This window comes from Lissotriton vulgaris, chromosome 3_1 (genome assembly GCF_964263255.1).
Source record: "Lissotriton vulgaris chromosome 3_1, aLisVul1.2, whole genome shotgun sequence".
Lineage (NCBI taxonomy): Eukaryota > Metazoa > Chordata > Amphibia > Caudata > Salamandridae > Lissotriton > Lissotriton vulgaris.
Window position 1 is genome coordinate 1,541,974,214 of NC_141689.1, and position 24,963 is coordinate 1,541,999,176.

General features: G+C 44.9%; 1 protein-coding gene across 1 annotated transcript in view; it reads right to left on the reverse strand.

Moving 5' to 3' along the window:
- Positions 1-4,633: 4,633 nt before the first annotated feature.
- The window catches only part of LOC147728154 (cis-aconitate decarboxylase-like), a 32,680-nt gene continuing 12,350 nt past the window's right edge, over positions 4,634-24,963 (reverse strand). The window contains exons 2-5 of the mRNA XM_086963741.1: positions 7,273-7,440; positions 6,536-6,637; positions 6,049-6,254; positions 4,634-5,555 (exon numbers count right to left, since the gene is read on the reverse strand). Coding sequence (XP_086819867.1) covers positions 4,634-5,555; positions 6,049-6,254; positions 6,536-6,637; positions 7,273-7,440 — 1,398 coding nt within the window. The remainder of the gene's footprint in view (positions 5,556-6,048; positions 6,255-6,535; positions 6,638-7,272; positions 7,441-24,963) is intronic.

A 24,963-nucleotide genomic window follows, 5' to 3' on the forward strand; every position in this document is an offset into this window, starting at 1 on the left:
GGGTTGTGATCTGACACAACCCTGGTGCATACATTCATTTCCATCCTATCCAGCAAAGACCACTTAATAAAGATCATATTTATCCTAGAGTAGTGCATATGCGGACATGAATAATAAGTATAACCGGACTCCCTTGGATAGAGAGTCTGCCTCACATCGCCAAGCCCATGTAGCTGGATCAGATCTTTGAGGGAAGCCCTAGTTCTAGGCTTGTGCAGGGTGGTTGGGCGGTTGTTGCTCAATTCACAATTAAAATCATCCATTAAATCAATTCTTCAGCACAAACCACTATTTCCAGGTATAGCATATCCAGCATTTCTGGATCATCAGTATTGGGCCCGTAAACCACTCATAACACAAACTTTATTGAATGTAGTATTCATTATACAAGTGCCCACCTTCTCCTGGGGTCGACCGCAGTTTTTAATACTTGACCTTGATAGTTCTTAGCAGAAAGCACAGCCACCCCATGGATCAAGACAGCTTGCCATGTTCAGGCGACTTCTTAAGTAAAGACCTATCCTTGTATACCAGATGGGTCTCAGTCACAGCCACCAATTCGGGTTTACGCAATCTGATCCCCTCCCGAACTAATTGTCGCTTGCTCCGCGCATTGATCCCTGACACGTTCCAGCACATACAATTAATCTTAGCCATAAGACCTCTGAATCTCATTTAAGAAAAGTGTTGCATCGCTGCGATAAAACAGCAATGCAACACTTTCCACTGCACCCTCCTTGCAACACCATGGATGCGTCGTATTTACTGTCTCAGAGAAGCACATCTGGGACGTCCTTCCATAATAATTTTGAGTGAGCTGGCTCCTGCAAGAAAACTTGTGCCCCCACAGCCTTCAATGGGTCAATGAGTTGGTGCAGCTTCCATCTAGAGTCCATTGTAGATCTGCAGAAGTCAGACTGGGCAAGAATTGACATAGGGTTGTTGGCCATTCTTTAAGGGAGATTGTCTGCCTCAAAAGGAAATTTCCAACATATATTAGCATTGGGCGAGGATGAGCTGTGCTAGCATTAAGGAATTATGATTGAATGGGAGACAATGGGCAAACTGAATTTGAGAGTCCCAGTCCATCTGATCAGGGAAGGCCCTCCTGAACAATTGCACCATATGTTGCCAAGAATCAAAGACCTCTTTTCCCTCTGGTATCCTAAAAATCCTGACATTGTTTCTCCTCTGACAGTTTTCCATATCTTCAATTTTGATTAGGAGGAGTTTTAGCTTATCATCATGATTCCCAATAGCCTTGCTTGCAGTCACTGTCTCCTTGTGTGAGCCACTCTCTACTGCTGCTCTGTGAGCTACATTGTAAGATTTGTGATGTGCCCTGAGACGTCATCCAGGGATTGTTACATTTTCAGATTGTCTGCCCTCGCCTAAGTGTAATATACCTGAGCCTCTGCACACTGGGCCTGAAGAGACAAAACGATTGCTCTTAATGATGGCTCTTGTACCTCTTTGGTAGTAAGTGGGGGACAGTGATCAGACAGAGTATCAGAAGATATTTCAGAGGTAAGACTGGAGTTCAGTTTGGAGCATGTTGTTCTGTGCACTGCTTGACCACCTCTGTCCATGTACGTGTGGCAGATAAGCAAGAGATGAGTGTTTTCACTTCTCCCTTTGATGTTACCCACTTCCTAAGCGGGCTGCTCTAAGCCACTTGAACACTTGTCTTACCAGCCTGACTCTGTTTTGTGGGTTTGGGCTGTTGGTAAGACTTAGCCAGGCCTGTAGACTTTTTCCTGGTTTGTCTTGTCTTGCGCTGGGCTAGAAGCTGACTGCGCCCCTGAATAAGAATAGGTTCCATATTTGGATTATTGTACAGAACATTATCTGATTGGTGAGCGGGGGCATCAAGGATAACAGGGATAGATGCATGATCCTTACTACAAGTTGTCTTTGAAGGAGCTTTTTCACTTGAATTGCCACACTGCTGTACGGCTGCACTTTCTTCAGAGACTAGATCAATAGACACATTGCTATCTACTTTGCAGCGCACACCCGTCAAGATCCCCCTAATGATCGGGTCCCCCCAACTGACCCTGTAGGACATTGAAGACAGTACTTGCAGTTGCTGGCCCCGAAGTTGGCCCGATGCCTCAGCTTGGAGACTTTGCATGCCTTGTATGCTGTTTACCCCTGGCAAGGGCATAGAAGGTAAGTCTGGGAGGCAGCTTGGAAAAATGCTATTACACTGTTGCAGAATGGACGCTTCATAAGACTCTCTAATAGACTTGCCTCTGCCATCCTCAATGTGTCTGCTATATTCAACCTGCTCTATGTTCTCTATTACCCCTCTTTACCTTTCTATTAAATCTCACTCCTAGTGGGACCCTTTAATGCCAGATTATTCTTGCTGTTGCCTAAAGACTTAGTAGCCATTAGGTATGCAAGGTGGGCTTACAGGTCGACCCCTGGGGGCAAGAAGAAAGGAAATCAGAGAGATGGCATGGGAAAACGTGCAGTTTGCTGCTAAATCTAGATACTCAAAGGCATTTTGGAATGTAAAGAATCACCCATATTTTTTAGCAGATGGTAACTCTAAAATATCCTGCCACATTTTGCCAGAGGAGTGTCTGATTTACTTCCCCACGATTTTCAGCTCTGCTGATTCTAGCTTTCTAACTAATCCTTCTTGCGAGGCAAATTATACCGCCAACCAAGGGTCGGCTGGTGTTTTCACCATGACATATATTGATGTATCTGAAGTAACTGTTGCTATTTTGAATAACATACCCAGGAAGGCCCTTGGCCCGGACAGGGTGCCACTTGATGTTTGTAAACAGAACATACCATTGTGGGCCCCTCTAATTGGCAAATCTGTTCCGGGCCATTTCCCCTGCAGGATTGCCTAAAACTTGGAGGTTTTCCACCATTGTCCCTGTCTTTAAGAAGGGCGACAGGGGAAACCCCACATGTTACTGTACGATCTCTCTTCTGGTCTCTTCTGATAAGATCCTGGGTTGGGTGATTCTCCAGGATAGAGGATTGGGCTGATGACAATAGTTTTCTGTCAGAGGTACAATATGGTATCTGCCAAGAGGTGGGCACGGTTGAATGGTCCCTCAACCTGCTCTTGATAATAGCTGCGCTTGCTTGCTCCGGTTAGGTCTCTGGTTGCGCTGGGATCTCACTTTTGTAGTTCTTTTTTATCCCTCTTTCCTTCTTTTGTCACTGTTTTTCAGCCTTTCATATCATCTTTCTTTCCTCCTTGTGATTTTCTCTCTCTTGCTATAGGTTAAAGTTTGTTGAGCAAAAAGTAAGTGTGACTCCCAAAAAATGAATGCTGGTGTGGGCCACCTGCAACCACTACTGTAAATTAAGCACTGTCAAAAACACACTACCAGTGTGAAAAATAGTAAAATCTACCAAAGCTCACAATATTTAACACCTTGGCTGCTAGGCGTTTTCCCCCTCCTGTGCTGGAAATTGCCATTTTGCTGGTGTTTAATAACAATATGCATGTTTTTCAAGACATTTTTCAAAAAATAAACTTCTGAAAAATTACACTATAAAATGTCAGTCATTTCAAAATGGGAAAATAGCTCGCATCCAATATCCTCATTAACTCTGATACGTTTAAGGTGCACACCAGCCATATTCAGACTAGCTAATGATTCCTTAGCTCGTTCCCCAATGTATTTAGTGGTTGTTATAATCTATCCTAACGCACAGCTGCTTACACAGTTCTAAATTGTCAAAGTATGATGAAACATGTTAACATTTAAAATGTGTGCCAATGATCGGATCACTCTTTGGTACTTGTCCAAATATGTATATTCTGACTGTTATATGAGTATTTGCGCATGTAAAGAAAGTTCCTAAAACAGGGAAGATTGTAAAACTCTAGTAGGAGGGCCAGCATGTTGAGCATCAGCTGAAAAATAGAGTTTCATATGTAAGGTCTGTATGTGAGAGAATCCAGTCTCACTGTCATCAAGCCGTGGCCACCCAGTAAGTTAGCCTCTAAAATGTCAGCTTCTGCACACATCAAAAATTACAGTCACTGTACAATGAATTCAGAGACTTTATTCAAAATTAAATAAATAACCACAGAAAGCATAAAATACTTTTCACTGACAAAACATGAGAGATTGAAATAAAAAGTTCTTGGAGTGACCTATTTTGTCCTGTGTTTTTTTTTTTACATAAAAGTACACATGAGAGAGCGCAGCAGAGGGACAATTCAGTACTAGAGTAAAACTGCAGACGGAGCTCTTCCTATATTTGGCCACTGGAAAAAAGACATGGTATTTCACTGAATAATAAATAAACAAAAATTAAATAACAATAAATACAACTTGCATTTTACAGCTCTTGCAAAGTACTAATGAGGTTATAGGAAACGTAAGCATACTGTTTCTTGCCAGCCAGATGCTTCTGTATTGTTTTAGGTTGAAAGGGGACCTCACTGTACTGTGAGACATAACAGTTCCTTTCATGATAGGAGAGGACATGATTGACTCTCGTCGTTTTATACAGTGTATTGCTAAAGTCCCTCTCCTTGAGTACATTTTCAATATTTGTTAAACTAGTTACAATAAAGTTGATTGCACCTGGTAGTTCTTTAAAGTTTTACTCCCACTTTGTGAGAGTGATTAATTTTAAGTGAATATGTTTACTGCAGAGAGGATGCCAGTTGTGAACAGTCTGCAAGGCTTTCTATCCCCTTCACCACCTCAATAATTTCTTGTGCCTGGTCCTTGAGGAGCACATGGGTAGCATTGGAGAGGAACTTCTCATGGAGGGATTCTTGGCTGAGAGGCTTCCTCCAGTGTCCATAGAAGGTGTCACATCTGCCAGTCACGATCTCTCCGCTCTCCAGGAGCAACACCACTTCCCCGTACATCTTGTCAAAGTTGGCCACATTGTCTTCAGGGTGCTCCACCATCACCTTCTTCAACAGGTTGATGAGATCTGGTCTACTAAGGCTGTCCTCACTGAAGGAAGAGATGCCCACCTCGCCATCCAGAAGGGCTGTGCAGGCGTTGAACTGGAAGGAGTGTCGTGCCTCGTGCTCGGACTCTGGGAAGGGCCTGTTGATATACTTGGAGACTGGGACCCTCAGGAGAACAGCGCGGATGGAAGCTGGGTTAAAGGAGCCCATTATATTGATGACTCGGTTTCTGACTGAGATGGCAGCGTCTGCCACCCAGTGCATGCCCAAGTGAGCTGGAAACCTCTTGAAGGCGATGTCTTGCTTCTCCAAGAGAAAGCTGTAATCTTGATCTGGAATTGCCAGGGACGAGGGCTGGTAGTCACCATAAAAAGCACTGAACCCTGAGCAGCCAGGCACATTGTCCAAGATAAGTGGGTTGGCTTCCATCCCACGGGTAGCCAGAAGTGCTGCTTCCATCCCAAAGCGGGTCGCATTGCCAATATGGAGAGGCTTGGCAAGAGTTGCAGCATTGGCCATAGGTGCCCCCGCCAGAGAGGCAGCGATCGCCAAAGCATGGGCACATTGTTTTGCATTCAGTGAAAGGAGCTTTGCTGTAGCAGCAGCGCTGCCCATGGTGCCAACAACAGAAGGAGGGTGGAACCTGAAGGAAATAAAAAGATCGGTGTCAGACATGGAATAAGGATAATACCAAAATAGATTTAAAAGAGGGGTAATGCTAACAATAAGTGCGAACTACGGAAATATACTAAAAGCATATCAGCCATTAATGCTATTATGTAGTACAAGGAAACAGAGAAACTATAATAGGATCCAATCAGTCATTTGACACAAATAAATAATCTAGTTACAGCAGAAAAATTTACTTTACCATATTTACTTTGTATTGTGTGCTGTCCACATACATGATTTTGTTTGCATGATAGGTTCCTCTTAGGGATATTTCTGCCCTATGTGCCAATCGGGCACAAATCATAACACACCCCCTCTTTAGGGTTCTCATACATTACACATGGAATATTTCTACCCTTTTCATACATCGTACATCATAACCATGCCCGGGAGATACTGCGCCCCCTCTGGGCATCGAGTGTTGGTCATGGGATTTTTCTGCCCTTTGTGGGTATCATACAAACCTTTTAGGGATATTGCTGGCTTCATTGGAGAAACGCATGAGCCTTCCTTGCACCTCAATGCCCACGTTGAATGCTAACAGGAAGTCTGAGCCAATGGGTCGGAAGCCCACCGGCAACATCTGGGAGGCAGCCATTAGAGCTGGCAGCACAGCACCTGACGGGTGAGTGACAGGGTGCCAAGTGTCATCGAAGTCAATGGAGTGACTCTGTTAAAGGAGGAGTAGAGGATTAGAAGGTACTTAAAGAAGGGTGGGTCAGGAAGTGATGTTAAGTAGAGAGATTGTATCATCGACCTATGGATACAATTTACAGAAGTGTATGATTCATATTCTAATATTAGGTTGAGTGACTGAGCCATTGCCCAATACAGACTCTTTACAGAAGTGGAAACAGACAGAATTGAACATTGGAGGCAACAGCATTTAAGTAAAATTCTCATAAACTCATTGTTCTTAGTGTATGATTGAGGGATAAAGTGATAGCCCGCTCTCAAAATCCTTACTCCATTGACATATGCAGCCAGCGTAGGTGGGAGTCTCAATCCTTTCCTTCCATACACAGAGCTGATGGCAGACAAGGAGTACATGTCCTGTTAGAAATAGAATTAAGTTAGGAATAGAAAGTGCACCTAGAAACCTAATAAAGAAACAGTGGAGATTTGGGGAATGTGGATTATTCAACTCTAAAGACAGGATGATTCACCTGATATGCGGTGGGATCTATTTGAAGAAACACATGAGCAGGCAAGGGGTCGCTGCGAGTAGATGCAGTGTTTCTGAAGGACAGTTGTTTAGGGGACCAGAGTTCCTAATGTTTATCTGGGTACCCTAGTCCATGCTCGCAGTCCTGCCAGTGTCTCAAGACATTAGCTGCTTTGCATCTGAAGGCAGCCCGGGCTGTGATTAGTGGATGAGTATTTCATGGTGGATGAGTAATTCATGGTGTCACTTGGTCTTTCTCTCTTCTTACCTATTATTCTGGAGGGCTATTTAACCCTATTATTCTAGAGGGTTATTTAATAGCCAAGGAGTTCATGGTTTGTTGCTTGGTTCGATCCAAGATTTGAATAACCTGGTAAAATCTTATGGTGATCCTGAACCACTAAAGTCTGCAAGCAGTTTTACATGGCACAACCACAGGAGTATAGTCACACTCTTGGCATAAAAAGGGTTTTTAATTGTTCTGCATGGTGTGTTGCTTAGTGAGTTCAATGTCTTCTCTTACCTGGCAGTATCCCAGGGCTATGTTAAACACATGGGTCGTGCTTCCCACCAGTCCAACGCCGGTGCTGTCCAGGATCATACGTTTGCTTCGGTGCCGCACGGTTTGGGACAGATGATCTGTCTGGACTCCATGTATGAAAGACGCAAAGCTACTAGTGACCGCCTTCTGCTAGTGACCAACATCATCTGTAACCTTTCGATGTGCACTGCATTTAATGATTGCCACTTGCTTAGGCAATGTAAGTGCATCTAAAAGATCGTTCACGAGCTGTCCGTGTTGAATCTTCGTTCCATGAGACGTCATGAATCCTCTCTCTCTCCACAATCGACCAAAACTATGTGCTACGCCAAACGCATGCTGACTATCAGTAAACACCTTCACTCGCTTTCCTTTAGACAAAACACACGCTCTCATTAAAGCAATCGACTCTGCAGCTTGTGCCGAATTCTGACTCAATCTCGCAGTTTCCACAACCGTACTCAACGTCACTACAGCATACGCCGTCGTCACATCACCATTCGGCAACTTGAAGCATGAACCATCTACATACAAAGTACCATCAGGATCTACCAATGGCGTGTTTTTCAGGTCGATACGACCCTTCGTTTCTTCTTCAGTTCTTAAGTAACAGTCATGTGGTGCTACATCACCTGATTCCATATCAATCGGCAACAATGTCGCTGGATTCAACAAACTACAACGTTTTATCTGTATATGACTTGCCAAAAGTGTCAACTCATAGCCGGACAACCTTGCACTCGTCAAGTGTTGAGTCTTCGTTCGATTCAAGAGACTGTCAACTGCATGCGGAACCATCACTGTAAGCATATTATCCATGACCAGACCTGCGGACTGTCGAATGGACACCGCAGCTGCCGCTGTCGCCCTTAGACAACTTGGCAACGCTCTAGCTACTGGGTCTAAAGTCGAAGAAAAATATGCACATGGACGCTGTTTGCCGCCAAATTGATGCGTCAAAACACTTAACGCACCACCTTCTCTCTCGTGAACATATAGTGTAAACAGCTTACTGTAATCAGGAGTACCTAACACAGGAGCGGAACACAACGCATCACGCAATTCAGAAAAACTTTTCTGACAATCTTCAGTCCATGGCAAAGGAGTCGGAACATCCTTACACGTGAAAGCTAACAATGGCTTCGCTAACAATGAGAAGTTTGGAATCCATTGTCTGCAGTATGACGTGATACCTAGAAAGGCACGTACATCTCTCTGAGTTGTTGGCACAGTCATTCGAGCAATCGCTGCAATTCTTTCTGGGGTCAACCTTCTTCCCTCCTTTGACAATAAGTGACCTAAATAGGTTACTTCTTGACAACAATACTGTAACTTAGAAGGTGACACCTTGTGATGTAAGTCACATAAATGCTGTAACAATGATACTGTAGCAGTTTTACAAATTTGCTCAGTGTCGGCAGCCACTAACAGATCATCGACATACTGAATCAAGGCCGCACCAGCAGGTAACACAAAAGCATCAAGTTGACTCTTAAGGGCCTGACTGTAGATCGATGGACTCTCACAGTAGCCCTGTGGTGAGCGTTTGAACCTAAAACTGCAACCACCTAATGAGAAGCCGAATAGATCTCTGCTTTCCTCAGCAATCGGAATACTAAAGAAAGCATTCTTTAGGTCTATCACCGAAAACGAGGAGGCAGAGGCTGGAATCAGGGTCAGCAAAGCTGTAATGTCAGGAACCACTGGAAACTGTGGAATCACAACTTTATTCACTTCTCTCAAATCAATTACAAAACGGTACACAGGAGGCTTGGATGGGTCAGTTAGTTTCAAAATAGGTAACACAGGACTATTACACACATTTCCCCTAGTTTCTTCAATAACATCCTTTTCGATCAAGTCATAAATGATCGCTAATAGCGCTCGCTCGCCATCAAGAGAGATACGATACTGGGGGATACGTGGTAATCTCACATGCGATTTTAATTGGACTACATAAGGTGGTATGTCCAGTAGGCCCACATCATTGGGACCTGTTGCCCATAAAGACTCAGGAAGGGAACTCAATTCCGGTGGGAGCTAATCAGTTGACAAGTACATAGGAGAGATCACTCTCTGACCTAATGTAAGCTCCACTCCCGTAGGAGAGCAATACAAAGTCGCATTTAACCGCTTCAACAAATCCAGACCCAAGAGATTCTCACCACAACCAGTAGTTAAAATCAAAGAAGCCTCTAGCTCACGTGTCCCGATCGTAAGGGACAAAGGGCTAGAAACTGGATTGCTAACCGGGACGCCAGAGAATCCAACAGAAATATTCGTTAAGCCAGACAAAGGTGCGCCAGGGAGTTTCGAATGCATGATGGAACTTTTTGCTGCACCAGTGTCCAACAGAAAAGGCTCAACTACGCCCGATGTGGTAACTGCGACGTAAGGCCCTCTCTGATCAACCGGAACTAATACTACTCCCTCTCTTTGTCTATGGCTGTCCTAATAATCGCTGTCTGCACCAATCTCATGCTCAACATAATAGTCATCCACATGATACTGTGCATATCTACCAGACGATGCATTCCGCTGATCAAAACAATTGCTCGTGTTCGATGGAGGAGCAGAACGCTCATTTTGATTTTGAGAGGTGCCACGACCTCTACCTCGAGAGACTTGCTGATAACCACCACGACCTCCTCGAACCGAGACACCATTCGTTCGGTCACGTAAAACAGGACAATTAAACTTATAATGGCCCTCACCCTTACAATATGCACACTGATTATTCCCAAGCATAGATCTGGATGCAGAGTATTCAGAGTGCGACTGCATCCTAGAAGACTGCGCCTGTGGTCGATACTGCACATGCTGCTGTTGCGAGTCATTCTGATTCGAGCGCGGAGGATACGCTTGCTGCAATAAGACCTTAGTTTTTAGCTCCTTCGTTTTCTTTTCTGCACGATCATTCTCCTCTTTTTCTCTATTCTCATAATATTGAGCCGTTGCTAATATTTGAGCTGTGGTTGAAACAGCCCAAGCACTTTCAGAGTTTTTCAGCATGTTGCACAACTCAGGCAACAGATTGAACACGAACTTATCGACAAACAATCGCTGACCTCCCTCAGTGCTCATATCCTGACCACTATGATCGATAAATGCCTCCTCAAACCTAGTAAAGAAATCGGAGACACTCTCGTCTTTCTTTTGTTTGCAAGCAGACAGTTTATCCCAGTTCACCCTCATCGCTGGCATGAGTGTTTTCATGAGCGCAATGATTCTTTGGGGCAGATCCATAATTAACTGATCAGGCTTGGCCCCACCACCTTGCTGTCCGTCGGCCGCTACAATTGCAGCCCAATCACCACCTAACTCAACTGCATGATTCTCGTTACGAATCTTCGCCCAGATCGGTTGCGGTACTACATTACCAAACAACATGTCGATATCAGCAAGGTTCATAATAGAAGCATCTACAAATTGGGATAACTCCTTGTAATAACCTGCCGGATTCTTCCGTGGGTCAGGCAAGGATTGTTTCACCTGCAAGACTTCTGATCGCTTCCATGGGAGGTGTATCCAAACTCTCTGGAAGTGTGGCAAAACTGGAGGAACGGCAGCAGCATCACCTGGCCTCCACACTGGGGGGACCTCTCGCATGGTGTACTGACCAGATTTCATTTTCAGATCACCGGAGTCGTCGTCAAACGACACTCGTGAAGGCACTGTGGACCTAAAAGCTAACAAACGCTCTAATGCACGCCGTACATCACTACCTACAATCATACCGTTCGAAAACTGACTCTGAAGTTCAGTCATATCGGGCGGTACGATGTCTAGCTCATCATTATCCCACTCTTCTCTCAATGATTTGTACATCTCTTCGAACACGAATCTCTGTGTGGGCTCATTAAACTGAGAGAACGTATCGAAAACTATGCGTGAAGTGTACTTAGCAGGGTGTCTAATCCACCTACGCGCCATAGATTCTAACACCTCACCTTCCTGTACACCAGGCATTTGACTTCGTCTCTGAGAGATTTCAGAGACATCAGATTCAAATAACGATCCGAAAAGTGGAGAATAGAGATTAGCAATAGAATGAGGTATACGTTTACGAACAGAAGGAGAAGAGGAAAGAAGAACAGGAGCAACAATATTAGGACTAAACGTAGGAGCAGTGGAAGAAGCCAAGATAACAGGAGTAGTAGTAGCAGTAGACTGAGAGGTTACGGGCAGAGGAGCAGTAGGAAGAAGAGGTGGTAAAGGAGCAGGGCCCACTTGAAGAACAAGGGGATTTGGAGGAACAGGGCCAACTACAGACTGACCAGCAGCCACCGGAACGACAGGCGGAAGAACAGGAGGAACTATAGGGGCTATAGCACCCTGTACATAAGGGGGTGATGACTTTAGTAAATAAGATAACAAAGGATCCTCTTTTGATTCTTCTTCCTTCTTTTCAGAACTCGACAGTAAAACCGGATAACATCTATCTACCGCCACGCTATGCTGTCTGATGGAAACTTTCCTTTCCTTCTCTGCCGTGTCTCGCTGATGCTGTTCTGCACCTTGCATTATCGAAAGGTCACTCTCTTTCTTATTTTTCTTAGTCAGCTTGATTTCTTTCTGTCTGGCCTCTTTACGCCATAACCTAAAGAAATCAAACATTGCTGGCCTAGCTTTCTTTTTAAACAATTTTGCTTCGAGATTATCTAAAATCTCAGTTTCAAAGCTACCATGGGGTGGCCAACTAAGGACACCATCTTTTCTCGTATAACGAATCCAAAATGCGTTATATATAATGGGGCCCACTCCATGTCTACTATAGAGCTCATAAATCGGAGTTCCAACTGAAGGTATCGGACACGAGTCCTCCAACCGGGAATCCGTGTTGCAACATCTAAGGAAACCAAACAAGATACTACGGCCAGGCATCATGCACACTAACCGAGTTTCAAACTTCAAGGGTTATCAAATTACGATATCCTCGCAAAAATACGAGACCCTCGGTTTTTGGCAATTGCAATTGTCAAAGAACCCAAACAACAAAAAGAAAAAACCAACAACTAAGGACCAAAAATGCAATGGAACCATGCAATCAACCAAGTTTCAACAACAACAACCAAGTTTCAAAGTACGAAGCAAATGTCAAGCAAATGCCAAATTTTCAATTTTGAAACAAATGTTCCAAAAAAGGAACCAAAGAGCTAACCTAAGAACTGAGAGCGACCCACAAATACTTAACTGAAAGAACAATGGCGTCACCAGGAAGGCCCGTCTCGCCGTACAAAGGACTACGCCAGGCGCCAAAACAGGTCGACAGTCAGGGCATCAGTCCGTCGCAGCCGTCGGGAAGCGGGAATCTTCGCGGGAAAAATCTTCGGACCACTTATTTCGACAACAGGATCGATGAAGCGGGGTGCACCTTCCCTCAGAGATTTCACACGAAGTTCCTCACGATCGTCAGGCTTTGGACCGGTACCGCATGATGTCGCCCCACGTCAACTGAAGGACTGGGCTAATTTAAAGCCCAGCGGTGCCAGGGGACAACACCTGAAACCTTCGTGGAGATACCTGTTCCGGCGTACAAATTACAGAGACACGGGACACTTCCTTCGGCGTCAAAGATCAGCGTTTATTTACTGCAGGGACACAGAAATCGCTAGAAGTACAACATAGTGTATGTTCAGAGAGTCTGTTTCAAATTGCAAAAGTGGATCGCTCCTTTTATACACATTTTAGCCATTGCACAACATAACGAAAAAAAGGTTACAACTCAGTTCCCACAGTAAACTTCAAAAGGGTCGCATTCATGTTTTCAGAAGCCCGGAACATAATTACAGAAACATGTCGGTTCCCAACTGTAAAAGCACACTATCCCACCATTAGGCACATTCCATTCTAGTCGTAAACGACCTAAGAGAAGGGGCAGAAACAGGTGCAGGGAAACAAAGACAGACAACAGATTGAAAAGAGTGTGGGGGCAATATCGGAAGCGTGATCACAGGATCAAAGGATTTAAGCCTAACGTATGCAAGGCTGAAACAATAGACTGGCACGGCAAGATGAGCCTCGAGCGGAGCCATCTGCTTTTGCCGTGTCACTTCCCTAGTCATAAAGGCACACTCAAAGGAATATGCATCTTCCGCAAGAGCTTGGGAATCCCAGGGTCATCAAGCGGACATTGTCCGTTCGCCGGCTACGTGAGGGCAAGAAAGAAAATGGATGCCATATCTAAAATGGAACCCGAAGGTTCGGATGAAAAACCCGTAAATAAGACGAACCCTTCCAAGTAGTGTAGCGAAAACACGTACATCTACTAATCTCATCATTTACGGTTCGTAGATACCAAACTCATCCATATCCGAACAGCCCAAAACGTCGTTCCGATTCTCACCGAACCTCAGTGCTGGCTCTTCAATTTAATGAAAGGCATACCAGACATGACGCTAGCATGTACTCCAGTGTGTCGGCACTGTGGCCTACTGCAAATATGTTTACAACAAGGGGTGGTGAGGGACAGAGTCTCTGAATTAAGCAGAAAGCTCTCATCCAGTCAAGAGATCAGGGCTAGATCCAACACCGTTTTTTAGCTCACTGCACCATCCCAGTTTCAGAACCTGGCTGTATGCAAATTAGTCTGTTCCTGTCCCAGTGCATGATGGGAACAGGGCAAACCAAACTACAAAAGCCAATTCTTACACTGGGAAGGAAACAAGCTCCCGGGGACCGGTTTCTGGCATTACAGCCGTCTTCGGCCCGGTTTGCTTGAATCCTGATGGTGCAATGAGCAAGGGTCTCACATCTGAGAATACCCTTCCACGCTTAGGGTGGACAAAAATATTTACAACAAGGGGTGGTGAGGGACAGAGTCTCTGAATTAAGCAGAAAGCTCTCACCCAGTCAAGAGATCAGGGCTAGATCCAGCACCGTTTTTTAGCTCACTGCACCATCCCAGTTTCAGAACCTGGCTGTATGCAAATTAGTCTGTTCCTGTCCCAGTGCATGATGGGAACAGGGCAAACCAAACTACAAAAGCCAATTCTTACACTGGGAAGGAAACAAGCTCCCGGGGACCGGTTTCTGGCATTACAGCCGTCTTCGGCCCGGTTTGCTTGAATCCTGATGGTGCAATGAGCAAGGGTCTCACATCTGAGAATACCCTTCCACGCTTAGGGTGGACAAAAATATTTACAACAAGGGGTGGTGAGGGACAGAGTCTCTGAATTAAGCAGAAAGCTCTCACCCAGTCAAGAGATCAGGGCTAGATCCAACACCGTTTTTTAGCTCACTGCATCATTCCAGTTTCAGAACCTGGCTGTATGCAAATTAGTCTGTTCCTGTCCCAGTGCATGATGGGAACAGGGCAAACCAAACTACAAAAGCCAATTCTTACACTGGGAAGGAAACAAGCTCCCGGGGACCGGTTTCTGGCATTACAGCCGTCTTCGGCCCGGTTTGCTTGAATCCTGATGGTGCAATGAGCAAGGGTCTCACATCTGAGAATACCCTTCCACGCTTAGGGTGGACAAAAATATTTACAACAAGGGGTGGTGAGGGACAGAGTCTCTGAATTAAGCAGAAAGCTCTCACCCAGTCAAGAGATCAGGGCTAGATCCAACACCGTTTTTTAGCTCACTGCACCATCCCAGTTTCAGAACCTGGCTGTATGCAAATTAGTCTGTTCCTGGGCCAGGGACAGACTGATTTGCATATAGCCAGGTTCTGAGCTGGGATGGGGCAGTGAGATAAATAACGGTGATGGATCAAGCCCTGATCTTTGGACTGGGTAAGAGTGGTCTGTTTAACTCAGACACTCTGTTCATCACCACCCCCTTTTCTAAATCGTTTTTGGCCACTATAGGTGTGGCAGGGTATACTCAGACATGAGTCCCTTTCTCACTGCTCCATCAGGATTCAAGCAAGCCGGGCCGAAGAAGGCTGAAATGCCAGAAACCGGTCCCCGGTAGCTTGTCTCCTTTCTGGTGAAGAATTGGCTTGGTAGTTTAGTCTGCCCTGTTCCCATGATGCACTGGGCCAGGGACAGACTGATTTGCATATAGCCAGGTTCTGAGCTGGGATGGGGCAGTGAGATAAATAACGGTGATGGATCAAGCCCTGATCTTTGGACTGGGTAAGAGTGGTCTGTTTAACTCAGACACTCTGTTCATCACCACCCCCTTTTCTAAATCGTTTTTGGCCACTATAGGTGTGGCAGGGTATACTCAGACATGAGTCCCTTTCTCACTGCTCCATCAGGATTCAAGCAAGCCGGGCCGAAGAAGGCTGAAATGCCAGAAACCGGTCCCCGGTAGCTTGTCTCCTTTCTGGTGAAGAATTGGCTTGGTAGTGTAGTCTGCCCTGTTCCTATGATGCACTGGGCCAGGGACAGACTGATTTGCATATAGCCAGGTTCTGAGCTGGGATGGGGCAGTGAGATAAATAACGGTGATGGATCAAGCCCTGATCTTTGGACTGGGTAAGAGTGGTCTGTTTAACTCAGACACTCTGTTCATCACCACCCCCTTTTCTAAATCTACTGCAAATATGGCCACCCGCTTGCTGAGTGGTCTAGTGATATGGAGCTGCGACCGCCAGCCCATGATCGCACAACCCTTGTCAGCGCAGTAAGGGTAAATAAAATGTGGTGACCCGCTAAAATAATACTAAAATCTACATAAAGAGATTTGCTCAACGCCTTGTATCTGGAGGCTGAGACAGGCCTACAAATAATGAAAAGGCTCATAAGGGTCAAATGAACGAAAAGCTGAGCCCCGCTAAAATCAATACCAATAAAACAATTGAATTAGTCATAGTCAACGCTTTATATGTAGACGCTTTTCAGACCTGCAAAATATGCAAAGGATTATAAGAATCTGTTGTATCCTAGCTATTTTGTAGTTCATGTCATCCATTGCTCCACTAGTGGAACTCTGTAAGAATTATGTAATATAGAATGTTGGTCTCTGGAAACCACAGTTGGAGAAGGGCTAAGCGCCTTGCTGGCTGCTCCTGCTGGGGCTGCATTACTGATGTACTATTGATCTACAATAAATACTCTTGAAACATCTCAACCAGCTTGGGGTAATTACTACAATTTTATGGCGACGAGGACCTCCAAGAATCTGTGTGTGCTACCTCTAAGGCCTTGAATTTCAAGTCTGGAGTGTGTGAAGACCTACTCTCAAGCTAAAGCAACTCCTGTTGATGTACAGTAAAAATAACATAAAAGGTTATACCTAACACATAGCCCCAATACCATTACCAAATAGTTGGCAGTGGAGAAGGGTCAATCGTTTATTAAGCAAAAATACTCTATAGAAGAGGAGCCTCTCCAACCCTCACCCATCATGTGCCCGGAGAAGACTGCTGGCTTACAGTCAAAACTAAACATATATACTTTCAGTTCAACACATGAAATCACTGTAAATGGAAAAACACCACTCGGCCCTTGGGTTCCAAGGAAGGACCATATATGGCATACATGTTTAGTTCAAAGCTTTACTATTTATTACTGGGAAGGTCAGGAGAGGTGACTCCCTTTCGTCCTGGTGCCCGGGAGTGTAGGCACGGCGACTCCAGGAATGCGCTTATCGCACCCAAAGCCAGATGCGACCTTGAGTCCCAGGACAGAGGGAAAACAGTTTACCTTCAGCTGCTCTCAGTAACTCAAATGAACTGGGACTTGACAACTAATGCAGAATAATACGTGATCATAGCTTGTGTTCTGACACAGAGGAAAGAAGATGGCGTCTGTATGGTTCTCGGCCTACTCTATTAGTATGGAACATAACGAAAAAATAAACCTTTTCCTCCCGGCTAAAACATATGTAAGTTATGTTGTGTGCATATTAAGCAGAAAGGATATATAGATACATCATGCTAACACAATATGTATATATGTCCGATACGCACCGTGTATGCAAAATCTAATTTTTATCCCTCACTGTAACTACAGCTGCTGTCACTCTACCACGGGCACACATCAGCACTTCCAGTGACTGCCCATCGGTTGCCCTCTACAGAAAAAGTGCCAGTTCCAGTCTCTACGCAGCTCAAGTCATGGTATCGTTACGATTTTGGTAGTAGCGAACCGCAAATGACGAGTGTGGCAAGTACGAGTGTTTTCATCGTGTTCGATCAATGGAATCACTACATATTTAGGGATTTCATTCTGAACCTTCGGGTTCCATTTTGTGTACCGCAGCCATTTTGTGGTTGCTCTCACATAGGCCAATGACTACGGCCAAACGAGTCTCTAGGACACGTACACCTTTAGCTGACTCTTAGATGACCTGAGCGAACTGACTCCGTTGCCTGAAGCTAGCCTTGCTGAGCCAGTTCCTTGTCGGGCAGCTGGTCAAGATAGAGATCAAAGAGCAGGACATTGCTGAGTTTATGGTACACGCACACACCCTTCTATCTTGCTTCTCATCTGTTTCTGTTCCTTCTTTTATGGCTTGTTTATGATTTGGGTTGTGGTCCTTTTATTATGGGTTCGTCCGGCCTGTCCGAGCAAGAATGTTGGGCTTTCCTGTGTAATTGATGGTGGGCTGGACAACTGAAAAGTGGGCTTGTCGTTATGCGATACCTTTTGCAATGTCACCAATGATTGGATAGTTTGTAAATAATGGGTGTTTGTTAGGAATGTGATTTTTAGCATAAAAGATGATGTCTCGCAATACGAAAATTAAGCAGATTCTGACAAACTACCTGTGTCGTACTTCGTAGACTTCTGTTCCTGGTTGCAACCAATAAATTTGATCTTTGACGTCACCGAGAAGTATCCTGTGTCTCTGTATGCCAAGACAGGTGAACTCGAAGACTTTGGACTTTTGGAACCGCTGGGTTCTAAAACCCGATTCTTCAGTTGGCGCCCCACGTTGGGCGACTTCAGTGGTACCGGTCCAAGCCTGAAGATGGTGAGGAGCTTCGTGAGAAAATTCTGGAGGAAGGCCAACCACTTCATCGACCCCTGTATGTCGTCGTGGTCCGAAAGTTTTTGCTGCGAGGTTCCCCACTTTCCTACGGCTACGAAGGACTGCTGCATTGACGGTCGCTCTGTCTTGGACCCTTTTGATGATTTGTAGAGCGAGAAGGTAGATGGGTCTTCTGGTGACGTGATCAATACCGCAGTTAAGTATGAGTGGAGCGTCTCCCAGCCCTTAGTTTTTGTGTATCCTTCGGGACCTTTGATTTGGAACTTGCAAGTGCCAAAGCCGAGGGACTCGTATATTTGCGAGACTATCGAGTTTGAAGCTAGACTAGTGAGCGAAGATGCCTGGTCTTAGCAGACTTGGAAAGATATTTTGTTGTGGTTGTAACAGGGACTCCCGACTGGAGGATTCGTGTCCGATACCTCCGGTTGGAACCCCGACTTATGAGCTCTATTCGAAACATGGCGTGAGCCCCATTACGTATAATGAAGTATAGCTTAGGTACACCAGAAAAGATGGTGTTCTAAAATGGCCCCAACATGGTAGCTATGACACGGAGATTTTAAATAATTTGGAAGTTAAACTATTCAAGAAGAAAGCCCGGCCGGCGATGTTTGACTCTTTCCGCCTTTGGCGAAAAGAAGTCAAACAGAAAGAAAATAAATTAGCGAAGAGAAATAAAAGAGAGAAGGGTATATCGATAATGCAGGCTGCTATACAGTTTAAAGATAATGAAGAAGAACAAGCGAGTGAGCAGTTGCACAGGCAACGTAAAATGGCGATTGATAAATGTTATCCAGCTTTGTCACCTCTTCAACAGAGTGCGACGAAGGACCCTGAAAAGGATCCTTTGATGTCCCATTTGTTGAGTTTGCCACCCGCTTATGCGCAGAGTGCTACAGCACCTCCGCAACCTTTAGTTCTGCAACCTCCAGTTGTGCCTCCGATTGTTGTTGAACCGCCAGCTCCTCTTCAGTTGGCTCCTATTCCTTTGGCGCAGCCTTCTCAAGGGCCGCTGACTTTGCTTCCAGTTCCGCCTCCAATTCCTACGACTTTGTCTCCTGTATTTCCTACTCCTTCTGATACTCTTTCTGATACTATGTCTACGTATACATTGTCTCAACCTGCTTTGCCTCCTGTCCTTCTGGCAACTTCTCCTTCTGTTCGGCAGAGAATGACTGATACTGTCACTGGTCTTTTGTCTCCTTTCTTTGGGTCATTGAGTATGACCCCTGTTTCTGCGCGTAAACAGCTGCGTAGCCAAATGCCTGGTCCCGAAGAGCGGGCAGTATTGGATCATTTGGCGCGTAAATGGGTTACTAATTCTTCGAGGTTTAGAGTCGGTTATGGATGTCTTCCGTCAATGGGAAGCACCAAAGCAGAGGTATGTCTTTGACATGATGGGTACTTTCCTTCGTGAAGAATGGGAATATGGTGAGTTGGGACATACTCCGTCAGAGTTGTACCGTGTACAGTCCGAGTTTGCGAAAGGTGCAATAGTGGGTCTCGATGTTGAAAATGCAGTTGCGACATTGCTTTCATTTAGGAATACATGTCCTTCTCAGTCGTTGTTTGAGCCTGATTCTTCTGTTAGGAGAAAAGCGTGACAGTATCCTATTAGAGAGGTATGGAAAGATGCAGTTCAGGCCGATGTTAACCAGGGTATTCAAGCTGTACCGGCTCATTTTCAGTGTGTTTGGGTACATGTTCTGTGGAAGCGAGCTGAAGTTTTGGCTCTTAAACAGACTTTACCTGACCCCCGTAAAAATCCTGCAGGGTATTATAAGGAGTTGTCACAGACAGCAGACTCATGTATTATGAACCTAGCTGATATAGACATGTTGTTTGGGAATGTGGTTCCACAGCCCTTGTGGGGAATGAATCGTCATGTGGATCATGCGCAAAAGTTAGGTGACACATGGACTTAAATTGCTGCTGCAGATGGTCTCCAAGGTGGTGGAGCTAAACCTGAAGCTTTAGTTGCAGAACTTCCTGGTAGGATCATTACTTATATGAAGACTTTGATGCCTGCTGTACGAGTGAATTGGGATAAGTTGTCAGCATGTAAGCAGAAGAAAGATGAAAGTGTGTCTGATTTCTTCACTAGGTTTGAAGAGACGTTTATTGACCATAGTGGTCAAGATATGAGTAGGGAAGGTGGCCAACGGTTGTTCGTAGATAAGTTTGTGCATAACTTGCTTCCCGAGTTGTGTACTAAGTTGAAGGATTCAGAGAGTTCATGGGCTGTTTCTTCGTCTGCTCAGATATTGGCTACTGCGCAATATTATGAGAATAGGGATAAGGATGAGAAAGAGAAAGCAGACAGAAAGACTAAAGATTTGAAGACGAAGGTTCCTTTGCAGCAAGCGTATCCGCCTCGTAATAATCAGTGTGATTATCAGCAACCTCAGCAGTTTCAGAGAAATTCGCAAAGGTTCGAGCTTTCTCAACCGCGTTTTCCTGTAGGCCCTAATCAGTGCGCGTATTGTAAAGAAGAAGGTCACTTTAAGAATAGTTGTCCGGTTCTGTTACAGCGTACGAATGGTGTTTCTGGTGTGAGAGGTCGAGGTGTTCAACAAGCTCTTAGAGGTAGAGGATGTGGTGTGTTTCCACAGAATGCACGTTCTTTTCCTCCACAGAATACGATGAACTGTTTTGATAAACAGAATGTTGCGTCCGGTAGGTTGACTCAGTACTATGCGACGACTATTATGTTGAGAGTGATAATATCGATGGTAATGATTGCTAGGACAGCCATAGACAAAGAGAGGGAGTTGTGTCAGTTCCAGTAGATCAGAGTGGACCTTATGTTGAAGTGATTACATCAGGTGTGTTAGAGCCTTTTCTGTTGGATACTGGTGCTGCGAAGAGTTCTATTATGCATTTTAAACTCCCTGGCGCACCTTTCGGTAGGATTTTCTAGCGCCCCAGTTTGTAATCCGGTTTCTACTCCTTTGTCTCTTTCTGTTGGACCATGCGAATTTGAAGCACCCCTGGTCTTAACGACAGGTTGTGGTGAGAATTTGTTGGGATTGGATTTGTTGAAAACTTATATGCGACATTACATTGTTCTCCTTCAGGAGTACAGCTTACATTGGGTAAGAGAGTGATCTCTCCGATGTATTTGGTTAAAGATCGACTTCCACCGGAATTGTGTTCTCCCCCTGATACTCTTTGGGCTACTGGTAGTAATGATGTGGGTCTTTTGGAGATCCCACCATATGTTGTGACGTTGAAAGCGAATGTTAGATTGCCACGCATTCCCCAATATCGGATTTGTAGTGATGGTGAAAGAGCGCTTTTAGCGATCATCTATGATCTGATTGAGAAAGGTGTGAGCGAAGAAACGAGAGTTAATGTGTGTAATAGTCCGGTTTTGCCTGTTCTGAAACGTACTGATTCTTCGCAACCGCCTCTGTATAAGTTTGTGATCGATCTTCGCGAAGTAAATAAGATTGTAGTACCACAATTTCCTGTTGTTCCAGACATTACTGCTTTGCTGACCATGATTCCTGCTTCAGCTACTTGGTTTTCGGTGATTGATTTGAAGAATGCTTTCTTCAGCATCCCGATTGCCGAGGAGAGTAGAGATATTTTTGGCTTCTCTTTAGGAGGACGAAGTTTCCGGTACAAGCACACTCCTCAGGGCTATTGTGAGAGTCCATCCATCCATAGTCAGGCTTTAAAAACTCAGCTTGATACGATTGTTTTACCTGATGGTGCTGCTCTTATTCAGTATATCGACGATTTGTTAGTTGCTGCTGATAATGAAGAGATTTGTAAGGAAGCTACTTTGTCTTTGTTGCGTCATTTGTCTGACCTCCATCATAAAGTGTCTCTTTCGAAGTTGCAGTATTGTCGACAAGAAGTGACCTACTTAGGTCATCTCTTATCGAAAGAGGGAAGAAGATTGACTCCAGAACGAATTCAAGCGACTGCGAGAATGAATGTGCCAACCACACAGAGAGAAGTGCGTGCTTTCTTGGGTATTACTTCATACTGTAGGCAATGGATTCCAAATTTTTCGCTTCTTGCCAAACCTTTGCTAGCACTTACTGTTAAAGATACTCCGAATCCTCTTCCTTGGACTGACGAATGCCAGAAGAGTTTTTCTGAATTGCGTGATGCGTTGTGTTCGGCTCCTGTGTTGGGTACTCCCGACTACAGTAAGCCTTTTACACTATATGTTCACGAGAGAGAGGGATGTGCATTGTCAGTCCTGACACAGCAGTTTGGCGATAAACAACGTCCATGTGCATATTTCTCGTCGACTTTGGATCCGGTAGCTAGAGCATTGCCGAGTTGTTTGAGAGCTACAGCAGCAGCATCTGTTTCTATCCAAAAGTCTGCTGGCTTGGTTATACATAATACATTGATTGTGATGGTTCCACATGCAGTGGATACCTTGTTAAACAGGACTAAGACACAGCACTTAACTAGTGCTCGATTGTCAGGTTATGAGTTGACACTTTTAGCGAGTCATGTGCATATAAAGAGATGCAACACGTTGAATCCAGCTAGGTTGTTGCCGATTTCTGTAGAGACAGATGTTTTTGAACAGCATGATTGCTTTGTTAGGACAGAGGAGGAAACGAAGAATAGACCTTAAAAATACTCCTATTTCAAAGTGTGATGGTACCTTATGGGTAGATGGTTCGTGCTTCAAGCTTCCGAATGGTGATACGACTGCGGCATATGCTGTTACGACTCTGCATACGATTGTTGAAGCTGCACGTATCCCACACAATTCAGCTCAAGCAGCAGAGTTGATTGCATTGACAAGAGTGTCTGTGTTGTCGAAAGGAAAGAGAGTGACTGTGTATACTGACAGCCAGTATGCGTTTGGTGTGGCTCATAGTTTTGGACACTTGTAAAAGGAACGTGGGTTCCTCACGTCTCATGGAACGAAAATACAGCATGGTCAGTTGGTGAATGAACTTCTTGAGTCGCTTACGTTACCGTTGCAAGTTGTGATTGTGAAATGCAGTGCACATAAGAATGTTACCGATGACGTTGGTCGTTGTAATGCGTTTGCAGATGAAGTTGCGAATGAGACGGCAAAAGATATGATGAGTCGAATGTATGTTGCGGGTCCGGCGAGATTGGTTCCGGATAGAGGGATGTGTGAAGATACGATAGAGAGTGTGAAGTCTATTCAGTCTGAAGCTACAGAGAAAGAATTGAATGAATGGAGAAAGAGTATGGGAAAATTGGATTCAACTGGTTGTTGGATTGAGTTGTCAGAGCATCAGCGATGGTTGTTACCTGATGCGTATGTGCTTCCAGTGGTTACGATGGCGCATGGAATGGCTCATATTAGTGCGAAAGGGATTTGTAATGAAGAAGCGGGTTTTAGAACCCAGCGGCGCCAGGGAAAACGCCCGATGTCTTCGAGTTCCCCTGCCTTGGCAAACAGAGACACGGGACACTTCTTGGTGATGTCAAAGACCAAATTTATTGGCTGCAACCAGGAACAGAGGTCTACGAAGCACAACACGGGTGGCTCGCTAGAGACTGCACAATTTAGTATTGCGAGACATCGTCTTTTATGCCAAAATCACATTCCTGACTAGCATCAATTATTTACAAACGAACCAATCAAACAGTGACATTTCAAACGTATCGCATAACGACAAACCCACTTTCGGTTGTCCAGCCCACCAGAAATGACAAGGCAAAATCCAACATTCTTGCTCGGACAGGCCGGATGAACCCATAATAAAAGGACCTCAACCCAAACCATAATTAAGCCATGAAAAGGAAGGAACAGAAACAGATGAGAAGCAAGATAGACGAGTGTGTGCATGTACCATAAACTAAGCAATGTCCTGCTCTTTGATCTCTATCTGACCAGCTGCCTAACAAGGAACTAGCTCAACAAGGTCAGCTTCGAGCAAGGGAGTCAGTTCGCTAAGGTCACTCAGAAGTCAGCTAAAGGTGTACGTGTCCCAAAGACTCGTTCGGCCGTAGTCATAGGCCTATGTGAGGGCAACCACAAAATGGCTGCCGTACACAAAATGGAACCCGAAGGTTCGAACAAAATCCCTCAATACGTAGTGTTTCGATAGATCGTTTATGACGAAAACACTCGTACATACCGCACTCGTCATTTGCGGTCCGCTGATACCAAAATCGTCTAGATCCGACGACCTTTATTGAACGGGTTCAGAATCACGGAACCTCAGAAAGTTGTTAGCTCCAGTATGGCAGAATGCTGGAATTCCTAAGTGTGCAGAGAACTTGGTCAAGAATTGTATGGTTTGTCTGATGTATTATCCTGGTAAGGGAACTCCAGCTGGTCATTTTGCTCCTCTTACGTATCCGTTCGAGGTTTTGCAGTTAGATTTCATCCACATGGAGAGATGTAACAACCTGAAGTACGTCCTTGTATTTGTGTGTGCCTTTCAAGATGGATAGAAGCATACCCCCTGAAAGATAATACTGCCTTGTCCACAGCTAAAGCCCTGCTCAAGGAATTTTTCCCTCGGTATGGTTTGCCGAGAATGGTGTGGAGTGATAACGGGAGTGAATTTGTAGGTCAAGTGATGAAGAGAGTCTGTGATGGTTTAGGCATCAGACAGAAGTTTCACGCTGCAAATGATCCCCAATCAGCTGGTTTAGTTGAGTGCTATAATGGCACCTTGAAGCTGAAATTAGCCAAGATTCAGGCGAGCTCTGGTCTCCAATGGCCCGATGCTTTGCCATTAGCACTTTTGTCAACTAGGACGACAGTACATTCTCGAGTGGGCCTTAGTCCCTACGAGATTGTTTTTGGTCGCCCGGCAAA